Here is a 19,568-nt window from a genome sequence, read left to right as displayed (position 1 = left end):
TCAGAAGGTCATGGGTTCAAGCCCCACTCCAGGGATTTGAGCACAAAATCCAGGCTGACACTCCCAGTGCAGTCCTGGGGAGCGCTGCGCTGTCGGAGGGTCAGTACGGGGGGGGTCAGTACGGGGGGAGTCAGTACGGGGGGAGTCAGTACGGGGGGGAGTCAGTACGGGGGGGGTCAGTACGGGGGGGGTCAGTACGGGGGGGGGTCAGTACGGGGGGGGGTCAGTACGGGGGGGTCAGTACGGGGGGGGTCAGTACGGGGGGGGTCAGTACGGGGGGGTCAGTACGGGGGGGGTCAGTACGGGGGGGGTCAGTACGGGGGGGGTCAGTACGGGGGGGGTCAGTACGGGGGGGTCAGTACGGGGGGGTCAGTACCGGGGGGGGTCAGTACGGGGGGGCGCGCGCTGTCGGGGGGGTCAGTACGGGGGGAGCGCCGCGCTGTCGGGGGGTCAGTACGGGGGGAGCGCCGCGCTGTCGGGGGGGTCAGTACGGGGGGAGCGCCGCGCTGTCGGGGGGGTCAGTACGGGGGGAGCGCCGCGCTGTCGGAGGGTCAGTACGGGGGGGGTCAGTACGGGGGGGGTCAGTACGGGGGGGGGTCAGTACGGGGGGGGGTCAGTACGGGGGTGGGGTCAGTACGGGGGGGGTCAGTACGGGGGGGGGTCAGTACGGGGGGGGGTCAGTACGGGGGGGGTCAGTACGGGGGGGGTCAGTACGGGGGGGGGTCAGTACGGGGGGGGTCAGTACGGGGGGGGTCAGTACGGGGGGGGTCAGTACGGGGGGGTCAGTACGGGGGGGGGTCAGTACGGGGGGGGGTCAGTACGGGGGGGTCAGTACGGGGGGGTCAGTACGGGGGGGTCAGTACGGGGGGGTCGCCGCGCTGTCGGGGGTCAGTACGGGGGGGGTCAGTACGGGGGGGGTCAGTACGGGGGGTCGCCGCGCTGTCGGGGGGTCAGTACCGGGGGAGCGCCGCGCTGTCGGAGGTCAGTACCGGGGGAGCGCTGCACCAAGGCCCTATCTGCCTTCTCAGGTGGATGTAAAAGATCCCATGACACTATTTGAAGAAAAACAGGTGAGTTCTCCCAATGTCCTGGACAATGTTTATCCCTCAACCAACATCACTCAAACAATTTATCCAGTCGTTTATCACATTGCTGTTTGTGGGAACTTGCTGTTGGCAAAATTGGCTGCTGCGTTTCCTACTTTACAACAGTGACCCCACTTATTGGTTATAAAGTGCTTTGAGATGCCCTGAGGATGTGAAAGGTGCTTTTTAATGTGTTCCTGGCTGCAGCCTGCCTCTTTATCACTGTTTGCCCAGCGCTGGGGATCTTGGTCACCACCCTGTGTTGGTCCAATTTCAGGAGAATGTACAGAGCTGTTCACCAGCACAGGTCCTGTGAACCTCAAAAACCTGCTGCTGGTTGTTGTCGCTGATCTGTGGCGTGAGGATGGGTTTCGAAATCATCACTCGCTGTGAGGGGAGTGTCTGCATCAGACTGGGCCTGACCGAGGACTATTCTCTGTCACAACATGGCATCTTTTTAAAAAATTCATTCTGGGAATGTGGGCGTTGCTGGCAAGGCCGGCATTTATTGCCCATCCCTAGTTACCTGAGAAGGTGAAGATTCCTTCGCGGGGAGGGAAGATGCTGTCGAAGTAACTTTAATGAGGGACCCTGTAGATCGTACACACTGGGGTCAGGAGGTGGGCCAATCTTCAGAGTATCCAGCCTCTGTCAGCTCACTCCCAACTGCCCACAACTTGTTTCCTCACTGCCATTGAAGGGTTAAATGCAGCGAGTGTGGTGAGAGCCGAGACACTTGACTCATTCATTCACCAATCACACAGCATCCCTGCTGATTGGCCATCTCAGGACATTCCTTTGCCTCCACACTGGACCAGGGAATATTCCCACTCCAAACTCCCTTCATCACCAGCACTCCGCCCACATCCTCCAATGGCCCAGAAAGCAGAACCGGCCTGGTCCACGTCCCCGGCTGCACAATTTAATAGTGAACGTGATTCACCCATCGGCATCTGTCACACTTCAACCAGGAGCAGAAATCAGTGGAAAACACGGATAATCGGGGGGGGGGGGGGGAAATCAGTGGAAAACACGGATAATCGGGGCTGGGGGGGGAAATCAATGGAAAACACGGATAATCGGGGGGAGGGGGATCTTATCCCGGAGCTAGTTTGAGCTTGTTCCTCGGGCAGGTGTTGGGTTCAGCAGACACAAACCCTCCATTCTGCTGCTTTAGGGCAGGAGTGAGTCCCACAGGAAGTGATGTAATATCTGAGTAAGGATCCTGTCATGGATTGGCCCCTTCTGGGAACAGATTGCCAATTCTGATGCCGTGTGAACATAAGAAATAGGAGCAGGAGTAGGCCATTCGGCCCTCGAGCCGGCTGCACCATTCAATCAGATCATGGCTGATCTTCGACCTCAACTCCACTTTCCCGCCCGATCCCCATATCCCTTGATTCCCCAAGAGTCCAGAAATCTATCGATCTCAGTCTTGAATATATTCGTAAACAATTTACAACACCAAGTTATAGTCCAGCAATTTTATTTTAAATTCACAAGCTTTCGGAGATTTTCTCCTTCCTCAGGCAAATGTTTGCCTGAGAAGGAGAAATTCAGGATCTGATCCTGAACATTTACCTGAGGAAGGAGGAAGTCTCCGAAAGCTTGTGAATTTAAAATAAAATTGCTGGACTATAACTTGGTGTTGTAAAATTGTTTACAATTGTCACCCCAGTCCATCACCGCATCTCCACATCATCTTCTAAACTCCAGAGAGTATAGGACCATTCTACTCAATCTCTCCTCATAGGACAACCCTCTCATTCAGGAATTAATCTAGTGAACCTTCGTTGCACCGCCTCTAAGGCAAGTATATCCTTCCTTAGACAAGGAGACCAAAACTGTACACAGTGCTCCAGGTGAGGTCTCACCAAAGCCCTGTACAATTATAGTAAGACTTCCTTACTCTTGTACTCCAACCCCCTTGTAATAAAGGCCAACATGTCATTTGCCTTCCTAATTGCTTGCTGTATCTGCATGTTAACTTTTTGTGTTTCTTGTATCAGGACACCCAAGTCTCTCTGGACACCAACATTTAAAAATATTCTGTTTTTCTATTCTTCCTACCAAAGTGAATAACCTCACATTTCCCCACATTATACTCCATCTGCCACCTTCTTGCCCACTCACTTATACGACATCTACTGGTTCCCCTTTATCTACCCTGCTAGTTACAATTTCCCTTTCATAAAAGCATGTTGACTGTGCCTAATCATATAATGTTCTAAGTGTCCTGTTACCACTTCCTTAATGGATTCCAGCATTTTCCGACGACTGATCAAAAGCAAAATACTGTGGATCTGGAAATCTGAAATAAAAACGGAAACTGCTGGAGAAGCTCAGCAAGTGAGGCAGTGTCTGTGGAGAGAGAAACATTAACTGAGCTTCTCCAGCATTTTCTGTTTTTATTCCCGATGACTCTTGTCAGGCTAATTGGCCTGTAGTTCCCTCCTGTTTTCTCTCTCCCTCCTTTCTTGAATAGCGGGGTTACATTTGCCACCTTCCAATCCACGGGGAATGTTCCAGAATCTAGAGAATTTTGGAAGATCACAACCAATGCATCCACTATCTCTGCAGCCACCTCTTAGAACCATAGGATGTCGGCCATCAGGTCCAGGGGATTTATCAGCTTTTAGTCCCATTAGTTTCTCCAGTACCTTTTCTCTACTGATATTAATTACTTTAAATTCCTCACTCTCATTTACCCCTTGGTTCCCCACTGTTTCTGGTTTGCTTTTTGTGTCTTCTACTGTGAAGACAGATACAAAATATTTGTTCAACACATCTGCCATTTCCTGATTCCCCATTATAATTTCTCCTGTCTCAGCCTCTAAGGGACCAACGTTTACTTTTGCTACTCTCTTCCTTTTTACATACTTGTAGAAGCTCTTACAATCTGTTTTTATATTTCTTGCTAGTTTACTTTCATATTCTATTTTCTCCCTTTTTATCAATTTTTGGTCATCCTTTGCTGGTTTCTAAAACTCTCCCACTTCTCAGGCTTACTACTCTTCTTGGCAACATTATAAGCCTCTTTTCATCTAATACTATCCTTAACTTCTTCAGTTAGCCACCCGTGGAGTTTTTATTTCTCAATGGAATGTATATTTGTTGAGAATATTGAAATATTTCTTTAAATGTTTGCCATTGCTTTTCAACCGTCAAACCATTTAATTTAATTTCCCAATCAACCTTCGCCAACTCACCCCTCATACCTATGCAATTGGCTTTATTTAAGTTTAAGACTCTAGTTTGGACTTAAATATGTCATTCTCAAACTCAATCTGAAATTCTATCATATTATGATCACTCTTCCCCAGAGGATCCTTTACTGTGAGATTACTAATTAACCCTGTCTCATTGCACAATACAAGATCTAAAATAGCCTGTTCCCTGGTTGGTTCCATGATGTATTGCTCTAGGAAACTGTCTCGAATACATTCCATGAACTCGTCCTCCAAACTACCTTTGCCAATTTGATTTGCCCAGTTTATATGCAGATTAAAGTCTCCAATGATGACTGCATTACCTTTGTTACAAGCTCCGATTATTTCATGATTAATACTCTGTCCAATGGTATTGCTACTGTTAGGGGGCCGATAAACTACTCCCACCAGTATTTTCTGCCCCTTGTTATTTCTTATTTCCACCCAGACTGATTCTACTTCCTGATCCTCTGAGCCGAGATCCTTTCTCACCACTGTCCTGATCTCATCCTTTATTATCAGGGCTACACCTCCTCTTCCATTCTGCCTGTCTTTTCTAAACGTCATCTACCCAGGAACATTTAGTTCCCAATCTTGGTCATTTAGCAACCATGTCTCTGTAATGACGATTGGATCAAACCCATTTATCTCTTTGTGCAATTAATTCAAATATCTTGTTACGAATGCTCCGTGCATTCAGATAAAGAGCCTTTAATTTTGACTTTTTACCATTTTTTCCTGCTTTGACCTTACTTGCTGACACTCTATTGGTAAACTCTCTGTCCCTTCCTGCCACACTCTGCTTATCTTGACCCAAATCACCACACTGCTCTGTTGTCTTGACTTTTCTGATTAGATTTCTAAATTTCCCCTCACTTGACCCCTCCCCTCTCCCCCTTTTTAGTTTAAAGCCCGATTTACAGTCCGAGTTATTCGATTCGCCAGGACGCTGGTCCCAGCCTGGTTTAAGTGGAATCTGTCCCAACGGAACAGCTCCCTCTTTTCCCAGTACTGATGCCAGTGCCCCATGAATCGAAACCCCTGACTCCCACATCACTCTTTGAGCCACCCATTTAACTCTCTGATCTGTTTGACCCTATATCAATTTGCACGTGGCTCAGGTAGTAATCCAGGGATTATTACCTTTTGAGGTTCTGCTTATTAATTTGGACCCGAGCTCCTCAAACTCCCTCAGCAGAACCTCATTCCTAGTTCTACCTGTGTTGTTGGTTCCTACGTGGACCACGACAACTGGATCCTCCCCCTTATGCTCCAAGTTCTTCTCCAGCCACGAGGAGATGTCCTTAACTCTGTCACCGGGCAGGCAACTCTCACTCTTACCAATACGAAGAACTTTTAAAGTTACATTAGGAAAAAGAGGGTGGTCAGGAGCAGTGTTGGCCCCTTAAAAACTGAAAGTGGGGATATTGTCATTGACAATGGGGAAATGGCGGACATGTTGAATAATTACTTTGCGTCAGTATTTACAGTAGAAAAAGAGGATAGCATGCCGGAAATCCCAAGAAAACTAATGTTGAATCGGGGACAGGGACTCGATAAAATTAACATAAGTAAAGCAACAGTAATGAAGAAAATAATAGCACTAAAGAGTGACAAATCCCCAGGACCAGATGGTTTCCATCCCAGGGTTTTAAAGGAAGTAGGTGAGCACATTGCAGATGCCCTAACTATAATCTTTCAAAGTTCTCTAGATTCAGGAACTGTCCGTCTAGATTGGAAAATTGCACATGTCACTCCGCTTTTTAAGGAAGGAGAGAGAGGGAAACCAGGGAATTATAGACCAGTTAGCCTAACATCTGTTGTGGGGAAAATGCTGGAGTCTATAATTAAGGATAGGGTTACTGAACACCTCGAGAATTTTCAGTTAATCAGAGAGAGCCAGCATGGATTTGTGAAAGGTAGGTCGTGCCTGACAAACCTGATTGAATTTTTTGAAGAGGTGACTAAAGTAGTGGACAGGGGAATGTCAATGGATGTTATTTATATGGACTTCCAGAAGGCGTTTGATAAGGTCCCACATAAGAGACTGTTAGCTAAGATAGAAGCCCATGGAATCGAGGGAAAAGTACGGACTTGGTTAGGAAATTGGCTGAGCGAAAGGCGACAGAGTGTAGGGATAATGGGTAGGTACTCACATTGGCAGGATGTGACTAGTGGAGTCCCGCAGGGATCTGTCTTGGGGCCTCAATTATTCACAATATTTATTAATGACTTAGATGAAGGCATAGAAAGTCTCATATCTAAGTTTGCCGATGACACAAAGATTGGTGGCATTGTAAGCAGTGTAGATGAAAACATAAAATTACAAAGGGATATTGATAGATTAGGGATGGGCAATAAATGCCGGCCTTGCCAGCGACGCCCACATCCCATGAACGAATAAAAAAAAATGAATGGGCAAAACTGTGGCAAATGGAATTCAGTGTAGACAAATGTGAGGTCATCCACTTTGGATCAAAAAGGGATAGAACAGGGTACTTTCTAAATGGTAAAAAGTTAAAAACAGTGGATGTCCAAAGGGACTTAGGGGTTCAGGTACATAGATCATTGAAGTGTCATGAACAGGTGCAGAAAATAATCAATAAGGCTAATGGAATGCTGGCCTTTATATCTAGAGGACTAGAGTACAAGGGGGCAGAAGCTATGCTGCAGCTATACAAAACCCTGGTTAGACCGCACCTGGAGTACTGTGAGCAGTTCTGGGCACCGCACCTTCGGAAGGACATATTGGCCTTGGAGGGAGTGCAGCGTAGGTTTACTAGAATGATACCCGGACTTCAAGGGTTAAGTTACGAGGAGAGATTACATAAATTGGGGTTGTATTCTCTGGAGTTTCGAAGGTTAAGGGGTGATCTGATCGAAGTTTATAAGATATTAAGGGGAACAGATAGGGTGGATAGAGAGAAACTATTTCTGCTGGTTGGGGATTTTAGGAGTAGGGGGCACAGTCTAAAAATTAGAGCCAGACTTTTCAGGAGTGAGATTAGAAAATATTTCTACACACAAAGGGTGGTAGAAGTTTGGAACTCTCTTCCGCAAACGGCAATTGATACTAGCTCAATTGCTAAATTTAAATGAGATAGATAGCTTTTTGGCAACCAAAGGTATTAAGGGATATGGGCCAAAGGCAGGTATATGGAGTTAGATCACAGATCAGCCATGATCTTATCAAATGGCGGAGCAGGCACGAGGGGCTGAATGGCCTACTCCTGTTCCTATGTTCTCCCGCTGCCTCCCGCTCTCGGGCCTTCTCCCAGCCAATCAACTACCTGCTGTCCTGTGATGTCACTCGGGTTTTTTTTGATGCCACCAAATTTATCCTGAAGATTTTCTGCCTCCACTTCCGCTGCTCTCTGCTCTTCCTCTCTCTTCACTGTCCTTCCCCCTACACCTAATTCCCCCCTCACCAAATTCTCAAGTTCCCACTCTGTTCGCTCTGTGCTTTAGCAGCTACCTTTTACTTTATACGCCTGGGATAATCTGATGAACAGGAAGTCATTTGCTGAACTATAGTGAAACGGGACAGAGTGAAGTAGCACATTGGATGGAAATCGGTTGGAAAAAAAGAACTTGCATTTATATAGAACCTGTCACGTCCTTGCGACATCCCAACTGCTTCACAATGAATTACATTTGAATTGTAGTCACTGTTATATAAACAGCCGATTTGCGTATAGTAAGGTCCCATAAACAAAACGCTCAGTTAATCTGCTTTGTGATGTTGGTTGAGGGATGAATATTGGCCCAGGGAAAACTCCCCTGCTTTTCTTCCATTAGTGCTGTGGGATCTTTCACTGTAGCCCTGCAAATTTTTTCCTTTCAAGTACTTATCCAGTTCCCTTTTGAAGGCCATGATTGAATCTGCCTCCACCACCCCCTCGGGCAGTGCATTCCAGATCCTAACCACTCGCTGTGTAAAAAAGTTTTTCCTCATGTCACCTTTGGTTCTTTTGCCAATCACCTTAAATCTATGTCCTCTGGTTCTTGAACCTTCCGCCAATGGGAACAGTTTCTCTCTATCTACTCTGTCTGGACCCTTCATGATTTTGAATACCTCGATCAAATCTCCTCTCAACCATCTCTGTTCCAAGAAGAACAATCCCAGCTTCTCCAGTCTATCCACATAACTAAAGTCCCTCATCCCTGGAATCATTCTCGTAAATCTTTTCTGCACCCTCTCTAAGGCCTTCACATCTTTCCTAAAGTGTGGTGCCCAGAACTGGACACAATACTCCAGTTGTGGCCGAACCAGTGTTTTATAAAAGGTTCATCATGACTTCCTTGCTTTTGTACTCTATGCCTCTATTTATAAATGTAAGGAATCTTACAACACCAGGTTATAGTCCAACAAATTTATTTTAAAATCACAAGCTTTCGGAGATTATCTCCTTCGTCAGATGATCTATTTATAAAGCCCAGGATCCCGTATGCTTTTTTAACTATTTTCTGAACCTGCCCTGCCACCTTCAACGATTTGTGTACATATGCCCCCAATCTCTCTGTTCCTGTACCCCTTTTAGAATTGTGCCCTCCAGTTTATATTGCCTCTCCTCATTTTTCCGACCGAAATGCATCACTTCACATTTTTCCACGTTAAATTTCATCTGCCACGTGTCCGCCCATGCCACCAGCCTGTCTATATCCTCTTGAAGTCTATCACTATCCTCCTCACTCTTTACTACACTTCCAAGTTCTGTGTCATCTGCAAATTTTAAAATTGTGCCCTGTACACCCAAGTCCAAGTCATTAATATATATCAAGAAAAGCAATGGTCCCAGCACCGACCCCTGGGGAACACCACTGTACACCTCCCTCCAGTCCGAAAAACAACCATAAGAACATAAGAAATAGGAGCAGGAGTAGGCCAATCGGCCCCTCGAGCCTGCTCCGCCATTCAATAAGATCATGGCTGATCTGATCCTAACCTCAAATCTAAATTCATGTCCAATTTCCTGCCCGCTCCCCGTAACCCCTAATTCCCTTTACTTCTAGGAAACTGTCTATTTCTGTTTTAAATTTATTTAATGATGTAGCTTCCACAGCTTCCTGGGGCAGCAAATTCCACAGACCTACCACCCTCTGAGTGAAGAAGTTTCTCCTCATCTCAGTTTTGAAAGAGCAGCCCCTTATTCTAAGATTATGCCCCTAGTTCTAGTTTCACCCATCCTTGGGAACATCCTTACCGCATCCACCCGATCAAGCCCCTTCACAATCTTATATGTTTCAATAAGATCGCCTCTCATTCTTCTGAACTCCAATGAGTAGAGTCCCAATCTACTCAACCTCTCCTCATATGTCCGCCCCCTCATCCCCGGGATTAACCGAGTGAACCTTCTTTGTACTGCCTCGAGAGCAAGTATGTCTTTTCTTAAGTATGGACACCAAAACTGTATGCAGTATTCCAGGTGCGGTCTCACTAATACCTTATATAACTGCAGCAATACCTCCCTGTTTTTATATTCTATCCCCCGAGCAATAAAAGCCAACATTCCGTTGGCCTTGATCACCTGCTGCACCTGCATACTAACTTTTTGATTTTCTTGCACTAGGACCCCCAGATCCCTTTGTACTGCAGTACTTTCCAGTTTCTCACCATTAAGATAATAACTTGCTCTCTGATTTTTCCTGCCAAAGTGCATAACCTCACATTTTCCAATATTGTATTGTATCTGCCAAATCTCCGCCCACTCACCCAGCCTGTCGATATCCCCTTGTAGGTTTTTTATGTCCTCCTCACTCTCTACTTTCCCTCCCATCTTTGTATCATCTGCAAACTTTGATATGTTACACTCGGTCCCCTCCTCCATTCACTGTTCACCACTACTCTCTATTTCCTGTCACTTAGCCAATTCTGTATCCGTGTTGCTACTGCCCTCTTTATTCCATGGGCTGCAATCTTGATGATAAACCTATTATGCGGCACTTTATCAAACACCTTTTTGAAAGTCCATATACACATCAACCGCATTGCCCTCATCTACCCTCTCTGTTACCTCATCAAAAAACTCAAATCAAGTTGGTTAAATACGATTTGCCTTTAACAAATCTGTGCTGGCTTTCCCTAATCAATCTACACTTGTCCAACTGACTGTTAATTCTGTCCCGGATTATCGTTTCCAAAAGTTTCCCACCACTGAGGTTAAACTGACTGGCCTGTAGTTGCTGAGTTTATCCTTACACCCTTTTTGAACAAGGATGTAACATTTGCAATTCTCCAGTCCTCTGGCATCACCCACGTATCTACGGTTGTTTGGAAGATTATGGCCAGTACCTCCGCAATTTCCACCCTTCCCTCAGTAACCTAGGGTGCATCCCATCCGGACCGGGTGACTTATCTAGTTTAAGTACAGCTAGCCTTTCTAGTACCTCCTATTTATCAATTTTTAGCCCATCCAGTATCTCAACTACATCTTCCTTTGCTAAGACTCTGGCAGCATCATCTTCCTTGGTAAAGACAGATGCAAAGTACTCATTTAGTACCTCAGCCACGCCCTCTGCCTCCATGAGTAGATCTCCTTTATGGTCCCTGTTCAGCCCCACCCCTCCTTACTACCCGTTTACTGTTTACATGTCTGTAGAAGATTTTTGGATTCCCTTTTATGTTGGCCGCCAATCTATTCTGCAGTTATACAGGGCCTTGGTGAGACCACATCTGGAGTATTGTGTGCAGTTTTGGTCTCCTTATCTGAGGAAGGATGTCCTTGCCATGGAGGGAGTGCAACGAAGGTTTACCAGACTGATTCCTGGGATGGCAGGACTGACGTATGAGGAGAGATTGGGTCGACTAGGCCTATATTCACTAGAGTTTAGAAGAATGAGAGGTGATCTCATCGAAACATAAAATTCTAACAGGACGAGACAGACTAGATGCAGGGAGGATGTTCCCGATGGCTGGGGAGTCCAGAACCAGGGGTCACAGTCTCAGGATACGGGGAATGCCATTTAGAACCGAGATGAGGAGAAATTTCTTCACTCAGAGGGTGGTGAACCTGTGGAATTCTCTACCACAGAAGGCAGTGGAGGCCAAGTCATTAGATGTATTCAAGAAGGAGAGAGATATATTTCTTAAAGGGATCAAGGGATATGGGGAAAAAGCGGGAACAGGGTACTGAGTTAGACGATCAGCCATGATCATTTTGAATGGCGGAGCAGGCCCGAAGGGCCGAATGGCCTACTCTTGCTCCTATTTTCTATGATTCTCATACTCTCTCTTTGCCCCTCTTATTTCCTTTTTCACTTCCCCTCTGTACTTTCCATATTCAGCCTGGTTCTCACTTGTATTATCAGCCTGACATCTGTCATACGCCCCCTTTCTCTGCTTCATCTTACTCTATCTCTTTTGTCATCCAGGGAGCTCTGGCTTTAGTTGCCCTACCTTTTCCCCTTGTGGGAATGTACCTAGACTGTACCTGAACCATCTCCTCTTTAAAGGCCACCCACTGTTCAATTACAGTTCTGCCTGCCAATCTTTGATTCCAATTTACCTGGGCCAGATCTGTTCTCAACCCACTGAAATTGGCCTCTTCCAATTGAGTATTTTTACTTTAGAGTGGTCCATGTCCTTTTCCATAACTATTCTAAACCTTATACTATGTTCGCTGTTCCCTAAATGCTCCCCAACTGACACTTGCTCCACTTGACCCGTCTCATTCCCCAGAACCAAGTCCAGCAATGCCTCCTTCCTCTTTGGGCCAGAAACGTACTGGTCGAGAGAGTTACCCTGAACACATTTCAAAAATTCCTCCCCCTCTTTGCCCTTTACACTATTACTATCCCAGTCTGTATTCGGATAGTTGAAGTCCCCCATTATCACTACTCTATGGCTTTTGCACCTCTCTGTAATTTCCCTGCAAATTTGCTCCTCTGTCTCCTTCCCACTAGTTGGTGGCCTATAGAATACACCCAGGAGTGTAATGGCACCTCTATTGTTTCTTAACTCGAACCAAATAGATTCTGTCCTTGACCCCTCCAGGACATCCTCTCTCTAGCACTGCAATATTCTCCTTAATCAATACTGCCCCCCCCCCCTCCACCTCCTTTCTTTCTTCCCTATCTTTCCTGAACACCTTGTATCCAGGAATATTTAGTACCCAATCCTGCCCTTTTTTGAGCCAGGTCTCCATTATCGCCATGACATCATATTCCCATGTGACTATTTGCGCCTGCAGCTCACCGACCTTGTTTACCGCGCCTCGTGCGTTTCACACATGCACTGTAAACCAGTCTTAGACTTTCTTGTACTCTCTCTTGGTCTGACCCCACCTAATACCGTACTATTTTTTTACTCGAGTGCTATCCTTCTCTCCTCACCCTTTGTGCATCTTGTTTCTCCTTTCCAATGCTACATCCTGGTGCCCATCCCCCTGACAAATTAGTTTGACCCTCCCCCACAGCACTAGTGAACCTCCCCACGAGGACGTTGGTCCTGGCTCTGTTGAGGTGCAACCTGTCCGGCCTGTGCTGGTCCCACCTCCCCCAGAACTGGTCCCAATGCCCCAGGGATCTAAAGCCCTGCCCTCTGCACCATCTCTCCAGCCACACATTCATCTGCTCTAACCTCCTATTTGTGCACAAATCATTGAAGGTGGCAGGGCAGCTTGAGAAAGCGGTTAAAAAAGCATACGGGATCCTGGGCTTTATAAATAGAGGCAGAGAGTACAAAAGCAAGGAAGTTACGATGAACCTTTATAAAACACTGGTTCAGCCACAACTGGAGTATTGTGTCCAGCTCTGGGCACCGCACTTTAGGAAAGATGTGAAGGCCTTAGAGAGGGTGCAGAAGAGATTTACTAGAATGATTCCAGGAACCAGGGAGGGAAAAATTGGCTTGTGGGTGCAGATAGTGTGATGACCCATACCCTGTGCCCAATGACCCATACCCTGTGCCCAATGACCCATACCCTGTGCCCAATGACCCATACCCTGTGCCCAATGACCCATACCCTGTGCCCAATGACCCATACCCTGTGCCCAATGACCCATACCCTGTGCCCAATGACCCATACCCTGTGCCCAATGACCCATACCCTGTGCCCAATGACCCATACCCTGTGCCCAATGACCCATACCCTGTGCCCAATGACCCATACCCTGTGCCCAATGACCCATACCCTGTGCCCAATGACCCATACCCTGTGCCCAATGACCCATACCCTGTGCCCAATGACCCATACCCTGTGCCCAATGACCCTTGTGCCGGCAGGATGCAAATTTCGGCCGGCCCGAGGGCTCGCCTATTATCGGCGTTCCATTCCGCGCCTTGCTCAGGGAATCAATGCAATTCACCCTTTCCACCACCAGGGGGAGCTCAATCTCTTAAAGGGAGGCTTCTTAGCAATCTCTTAAAGGTAGCCGGTACCTGTTACATGCTGAAAATAACATTCTGCTATCTCCAGAGCCTGAATGGAGATCAGACATCGCACACGTAAAACACAGATGCAGGTCCCATTTCTATGTTTACATACTGATGTGTTATGTTAAGATGTGGAGATGCCGGTGATGGACTGGGGTTGACAATTGTAAACAATTTTACAACACCAAGTTATAGTCCAGCAATTTTATTTTAAATTCACAAGCTTTCGGAGGCTTCCTCCTTCGTCAGGTGAACGATGTGAAACCTGACGAAGGAGGAAGCCTCCGAAAGCTTGTGAATTTAAAATAAAATTGCTGGACTATAACTTGGTGTTGTAAAATTGTTTACAAGTGTTATGTTAAAGCATTGAATAAAGGTTGCGCACCACTAAATCCCACATCCTCTACTCTGCATGCCAGACCTCACCGATCTGAGTTGATACCAGACCTGCGGGAGTGCGTGCATCAAGGTTCTCTGCTGATGCACTAGAGGCCTTGGTGCAAGAGGTGGGCAGAAGGAGGGACATCCTATAATCCTCAGGGTTGGGGGGGGGGAGTGGCCCTCCAGACATATATCCAAAAGGCAGTGGGAGGCAGCAGGGGACGAAGTCAATGACAGGAGCACAGCATCATGAACATGAACAGGAAGAAGTTCAATGCTTTGACATATGAGGTCAACTTTTTTTTATATTCGTTCATGGGCGTTGCTGGCGAGGCCGGCATTTATTGCCCATCCCTAATTGCCCTTGAGAAGGTGGTGGTGAGCCGCCTTCTTGAACCGCTGCAGTCCGTGTGATGAAGGTTCTCCCACAGTGCTGTTAGGGAGTTCCAGGATTTTGACCCAGCGACGATGAAGGAACGGCGATATATTTCCAAGTCAAGTGGCGTCTCCCACCAACTGCTCCACCCACTACACCCCCATCACCCACATACCAATAAACTCTTTCCATCAGTACTCAACTCTTCCAACCAGATGCTTCCTCTCACCCTTGCACATTACCACTGTTTCAAGCCGCCCACAACTCACAGGCCACACACACAGGCTGCAAATCCACCATGAAGGCACATCACCCAGTCACACTTCCCGCTTTATTGCAGGAGAAGGTGGCGCATATCAAGAGGCAGCAAGTGGCCGTGGCATTTAGCCCCTCGAGCCTCTTCCGCCATTCAATGAGATCATGGTGGACCTGTGACCTCACTCCATATACCCGTCTTAGCCCCAAATGCCTGAATACCCTTGGTTCACAGAAATCTGTCAATCTCTGATTTAACATTCACAAGTGGGGTAGCATCAACTGCCGTCTGCAGAAGAGGGTTCCTTTGCGTGTAGCAGCACACTGATTGAAGCCATTTTCTCCCAACACGATTCCAGCGTTCTTGGATGTCAGAGAGGCCGTGTAGCGCCACGGCCCAATTTAGTGCCCAGGGACTTTAGTTATGTGGATAGAAACATAGGTTACAGCACGGAAGGAGGCCATTCGGCCCATCGAGTCCATGCCGGCTCCATGCAAGAGCAATCCTGCTAGTCCCATTACCCCGCCCTTTCCCCGTGGCCCCACACTCCCTCGGTACCCCCCACGCCGCCCCTCGTGCCGCCCCCCGCCCGCCCCGCCCCCCTCGCGTCCCGCCCCTCGACCCGAGCGCGCCCCCTCGACTGCGCCCCCGCCGCCCCGCACCTCGTACCGGCCCCCTCTCGACCAGCGCCGCTCCGCCCCCCCTCGGTGCCGCCCCTCTGACAGCGCCGCACCACACCCCCTCGGTGCCGCCCCTCTGACAGCACCGCGCCCCCTCGGTACCGCCCCTCCGACAGCGCCGCACCGCGCCCCCTCGGTACCGCCCCTCCGACAGCGCCGCGCCGCGCCCCCTCGGTACCGCCCCTCCGACAGCGCCGCGCCCCCTCGGTACCGCCCCTCTGACAGCGCCGCGCCCCCCTCGGTGCCCGCCCCTCTGACAGCGCCGCACCGCGCCCCCTCGGTACCCGCCCCTCCGACAGCGCCGCGCCCCCTCGGTACCGCCCCTCCGACAGCGCCGCGCCCCCTCGGTACCGCCCCTCCGACAGCACCGTGCCCCCTCGGTACCGCCCCTCCGACAGCGCCGCGCCCCCTCGGTGCCCGCCCCTCCGACAGCGCCACGCCCTCTCGGTGCCCGCCCCTCCGACAGCGCAGCGCTCCCTCGGTACCGCCCCTCCGACAGCGCCGCGCCGCGCCCCCTCGGTGCCGCCCCTCCGACAGCGCCGCCCCCCCTCGGTACCGCCCCTCCGACAGCGCCGCCCCCCCTCGGTACCGCCCCTCTGACAGCGCCGCACCGCGCCCCCTCGGTGCCGCCCCTCTGACAGCGCCGCGCCCCCTCGGTGCCCGCCCCTCCGACAGCGCCGCCCCCCCCTCGGTACCGCCCCTCTGACAGCGCCGCACCGCGCCCCCTCGGTGCCGCCCCTCTGACAGCGCCGCCCCCCCTCGGTACCGCCCCTCTGACAGCGCCGCACCGCGCCCCCTCGGTGCCCGCCCCTCTGACAGCGCCGCACCGCGCCCCCTCGGTACCGCCCCTCCGACAGTGCCGCGCCCCCTCGGTACCGCCCCTCTGACAGCGCCGCGCCCCCTCGGTACCGCCCCTCCGACAGCGCCGCGCCCCCTCGGTACCGCCCCTCCGACAGCGCCGCGCCCCCTCGGTGCCCGCCCCTCCGACAGCGCCACGCCCTCTCGGTGCCCGCCCCTCTGACAGCGCAGCGCTCCCTCGGTACCGCCCCTCCGACAGCGCTGCGCTGCGCCCCCTCGGTACCGCCCCTCCGACAGCGCCGCCCCCCCTCGGTACCGCCCCTCCGACAGCGCCGCGCCCCCTCGGTACCGCCCCTCCGACAGCGCCGCCCCCCCTCAGTACCGCCCCTCCGACAGCGCCGCACCGCGCCCCCTCGGTACCCGCCCCTCCGACAGCGCCGCGCCGCGCCCCCTCGGTACCGCCCCTCCGACAGCGCCGCGCCGCGCCCCCTCGGTACCGCCCCTCCGACAGCGCCGCACCGCGCCCCCTCGGTACCGCCCCTCCGACAGCACCGCGCCCCCTCGGTACCGCCCCTCCGACAGCACCGCGCCCCCTCGGTGCCGCCCCTCCGACAGCGTGCTCTGCCCCAGGTTGTGCATCACCTGTTGTGTTAATGGTTCGTGTAATGACCTGTACGACAGGATTGATTGGTTTGTTTCTGATCCTGTAGGTTTTATGGAGCGGAGATAATCTGTGGATTGCAGTTCCTGCATTCGAAGGGGATCATTTATCGGTGAGTGATGGTGTTGTGCCCAGCGAGGGGGCGGAGCCTCGTTGTGAGTTAAACACCACGGGAAGTGTGAATTTATTAACGTGAGCTGGCGGTGTGTTCATTTACACAAATCATTGGTTGAAGATGAGTGGTGTGAGTGTTTGTCGAGTGTGTTCGCTCAGACTTGCTCTGCTGTCGAACGTGTACAGTCTGTTTTTTTGTGCAGGGATCTCAAGCTGGACAATGTGATGCTGGACAAGGATGGACACGTCAAAATAGCCGACTTTGGAATGTGCAAAGAGAACGTGTTTGGTGAAAACAGAGCCACGACTTTCTGTGGGACTCCGGATTATATTGCTCCAGAGGTTAGTACCATCGTCACATGAAGTCTCAGCTCACACAGAATGCACTGGAGTTGGGCGGACGTAGCTCCCGGCATCGGTGCTGATAGTCCTGCTTAATCTGGTCATTTGCTAAACCAATCCTATTCCCAGGGCCTTTCTCGAGTTACTGATATTTTCCTACATCAATCCTGTGAATCACATTGTGAATGACTCTGAGCAGACTGTATGTGACACATTCTGTCTCTGTCCCTGCCTCTCCCATTTGTCCACTCTCTCTCTCATTTTGTTTAAGAACATAAGAACCAGGAGCAGGAGTAGGCCATTCGGCCCCTCAAACCTGCTCCGTCCTTCAATCAGATCATGGCTGATCTTCGACCTCAACTCCACTTTCCCGCCTGATCCCCATATCCCTTGATTCCCCTAAAGTCCAAAAATCTATCGATCTCAGTCTTGAATATATTCAATGACTCAGCATCCACAGCCCTCTGGGGTAGAGAATTCCAAAGATTCACATCCCTCTGAGTGAAGAAATTCCTCCTCATCTCAGTCTTAAATGGCCGACCCCTTATCCTGAGATTATGCCCCCTAGTTCTAGACTCTCCAGTCAGGGGAAACAACCTCTCAGCATCTACCCTGTCAAGTCCCCTCAGAATCTTATATATTTAAATGAGATCATCTCTCATTCTTCCAAACTCCAGACAGTATAGGCCCATTCTACTCAATCTCTCCTCATAGGACAATCCTGTCATCCCAGGAATCAATCTAGTGAACCTTCATTGCACCGCCTCTAAGGCAAGTATATCCTTCCTTAGATAAGGAGACCAAAACTGTACGCTGTACTCCAGGTGAGGTCTCACCAATGCCCTGTACAATTGTAGTAAGACTTCCTTACTCTTGTACTCCAACCCCCTTGCAATAAAGGCCAACATACCATTTGCCTTCCTAATTGCTCGCTGTACCTGCATGTTAACTTCTTGTGTTTCTTGTACGAGGACAAATCTCTCTGAACACCAACATTTAATCGTTTCTCACCATTTAAAAAATATTCTGTTTTTCTATTCTTCCAACCAAAGTGAATAACCTCACATTTCCCCACATTATACTCCATCTGCCACCTTCTTGCCCACTCACTTAACCTGTCTATATCCCTTTGCAGACTCTGTGTTCTCCTCACAGCTTACTTTCCCACCGAGCTTTGTATCGTCAGCAAACTTGGATACATTACACTCGGTCCCTTCATCTAAGTCATTAATGTAGATTGTAAATAGCTGAGGCCCAAGCACTGATCCTTGCAGCACCCCACTAGTTACAGCCTGACAACCTGAGAATGACCCGTTTATCCCTACTCTCTGTTTTCTGTCCGTTAACCAATCCTCTATCCATGCTAATATATTACCCTCAACCCCATGAGCCCTTATCTTGTGTAACAATCTTTGTTTGGCATCTTATCAAATGCCTTTTGAAAATCCAAATATTCTACATCCACTGGTTCCCCTTTATTCACCCTGCTAGTTACATCCTCAAAAAACTCTAATAAATTTGTCAAACACGATTTCCCTTATGTTCCTCCCCCTCCCCCTCCCCCCCCCGTCCCGTTCCTTTCCTCCCCCTCCCCTCCCCCCCCCCGTCCCGTTCCTTTCCTCCCCCTCCCCCCCCCCCCGTCCCGTTCCTTTCCTCCCCCTCCCCCCCCCCCGTCCCGTTCCTTTCCTCCCCCTCCCCCCCCCCCGTCCCGTTCCTTTCCTCCCCCTCCCCCCCCCCCGTCCCGTTCCTTTCCTCCCCCTCCCCCCCCCCCCCGTCCCGTTCCTTTCCTCCCCCTCCCCCCCCCCCCCGTCCCGTTCCTTTCCTCCCCCTCCCCCCCCCCCCGTCCCGTTCCTTTCCTCCCCCTCACCCCCCCCGTCCCTTTCCTCCCCCTCCCCTCTCCCCCCCTCTCCCTCCCTCTGATGTTGTTTCTCTTCCCGACAGATTTTGCTGGGTCAGAAATACACCTTCTCCGTTGATTGGTGGTCGTTTGGGGTGTTGCTGTTTGAGATGCTGATTGGACAGTCTCCGTTCCATGGCGACGATGAGGACGAGTTATTTGAGTCTATCCGAGTGGACACTCCACATTATCCCCGCTGGATCACCAAGGAATCCAAGGATATCCTAGAAAAAGTACATTTTGGGTTTAATCTCTGTAACATTGTAGAAATTCTCTGAACACAGACAATTTCTCGATTAGTTAAAATGTTGATGTCTCGATCATTGTGTGAACGCCTTTGCTGATCAGAGACGATACGAATCAAACTTGATTCTGAGAACTGCTCCTCTGACTCAA

The 19,568-nt window shown here is 50.0% G+C and overlaps 1 protein-coding gene across 1 annotated transcript in view; it reads left to right on the top strand.

The window, feature by feature from the left end:
• Window positions 1–19,568, top strand: part of LOC137309190 (protein kinase C delta type-like) — a 29,859-nt gene that overhangs the window by 8,040 nt on the left and 2,251 nt on the right. Inside the window, exons 3-5 of the mRNA XM_067977455.1 lie at window positions 16,869–16,931; window positions 17,137–17,275; window positions 19,217–19,405. Coding sequence (XP_067833556.1) covers window positions 16,869–16,931; window positions 17,137–17,275; window positions 19,217–19,405 — 391 coding nt within the window. The remainder of the gene's footprint in view (window positions 1–16,868; window positions 16,932–17,136; window positions 17,276–19,216; window positions 19,406–19,568) is intronic.

Source organism: Heptranchias perlo, unplaced genomic scaffold (genome assembly GCF_035084215.1).
Source record: "Heptranchias perlo isolate sHepPer1 unplaced genomic scaffold, sHepPer1.hap1 HAP1_SCAFFOLD_1525, whole genome shotgun sequence".
In the NCBI taxonomy this organism is placed as follows: domain Eukaryota; kingdom Metazoa; phylum Chordata; class Chondrichthyes; order Hexanchiformes; family Hexanchidae; genus Heptranchias; species Heptranchias perlo.
The sequence above is the reverse complement of the archived record's forward strand: the minus strand, read 5'-3'. Positions and strand labels throughout refer to the sequence as shown.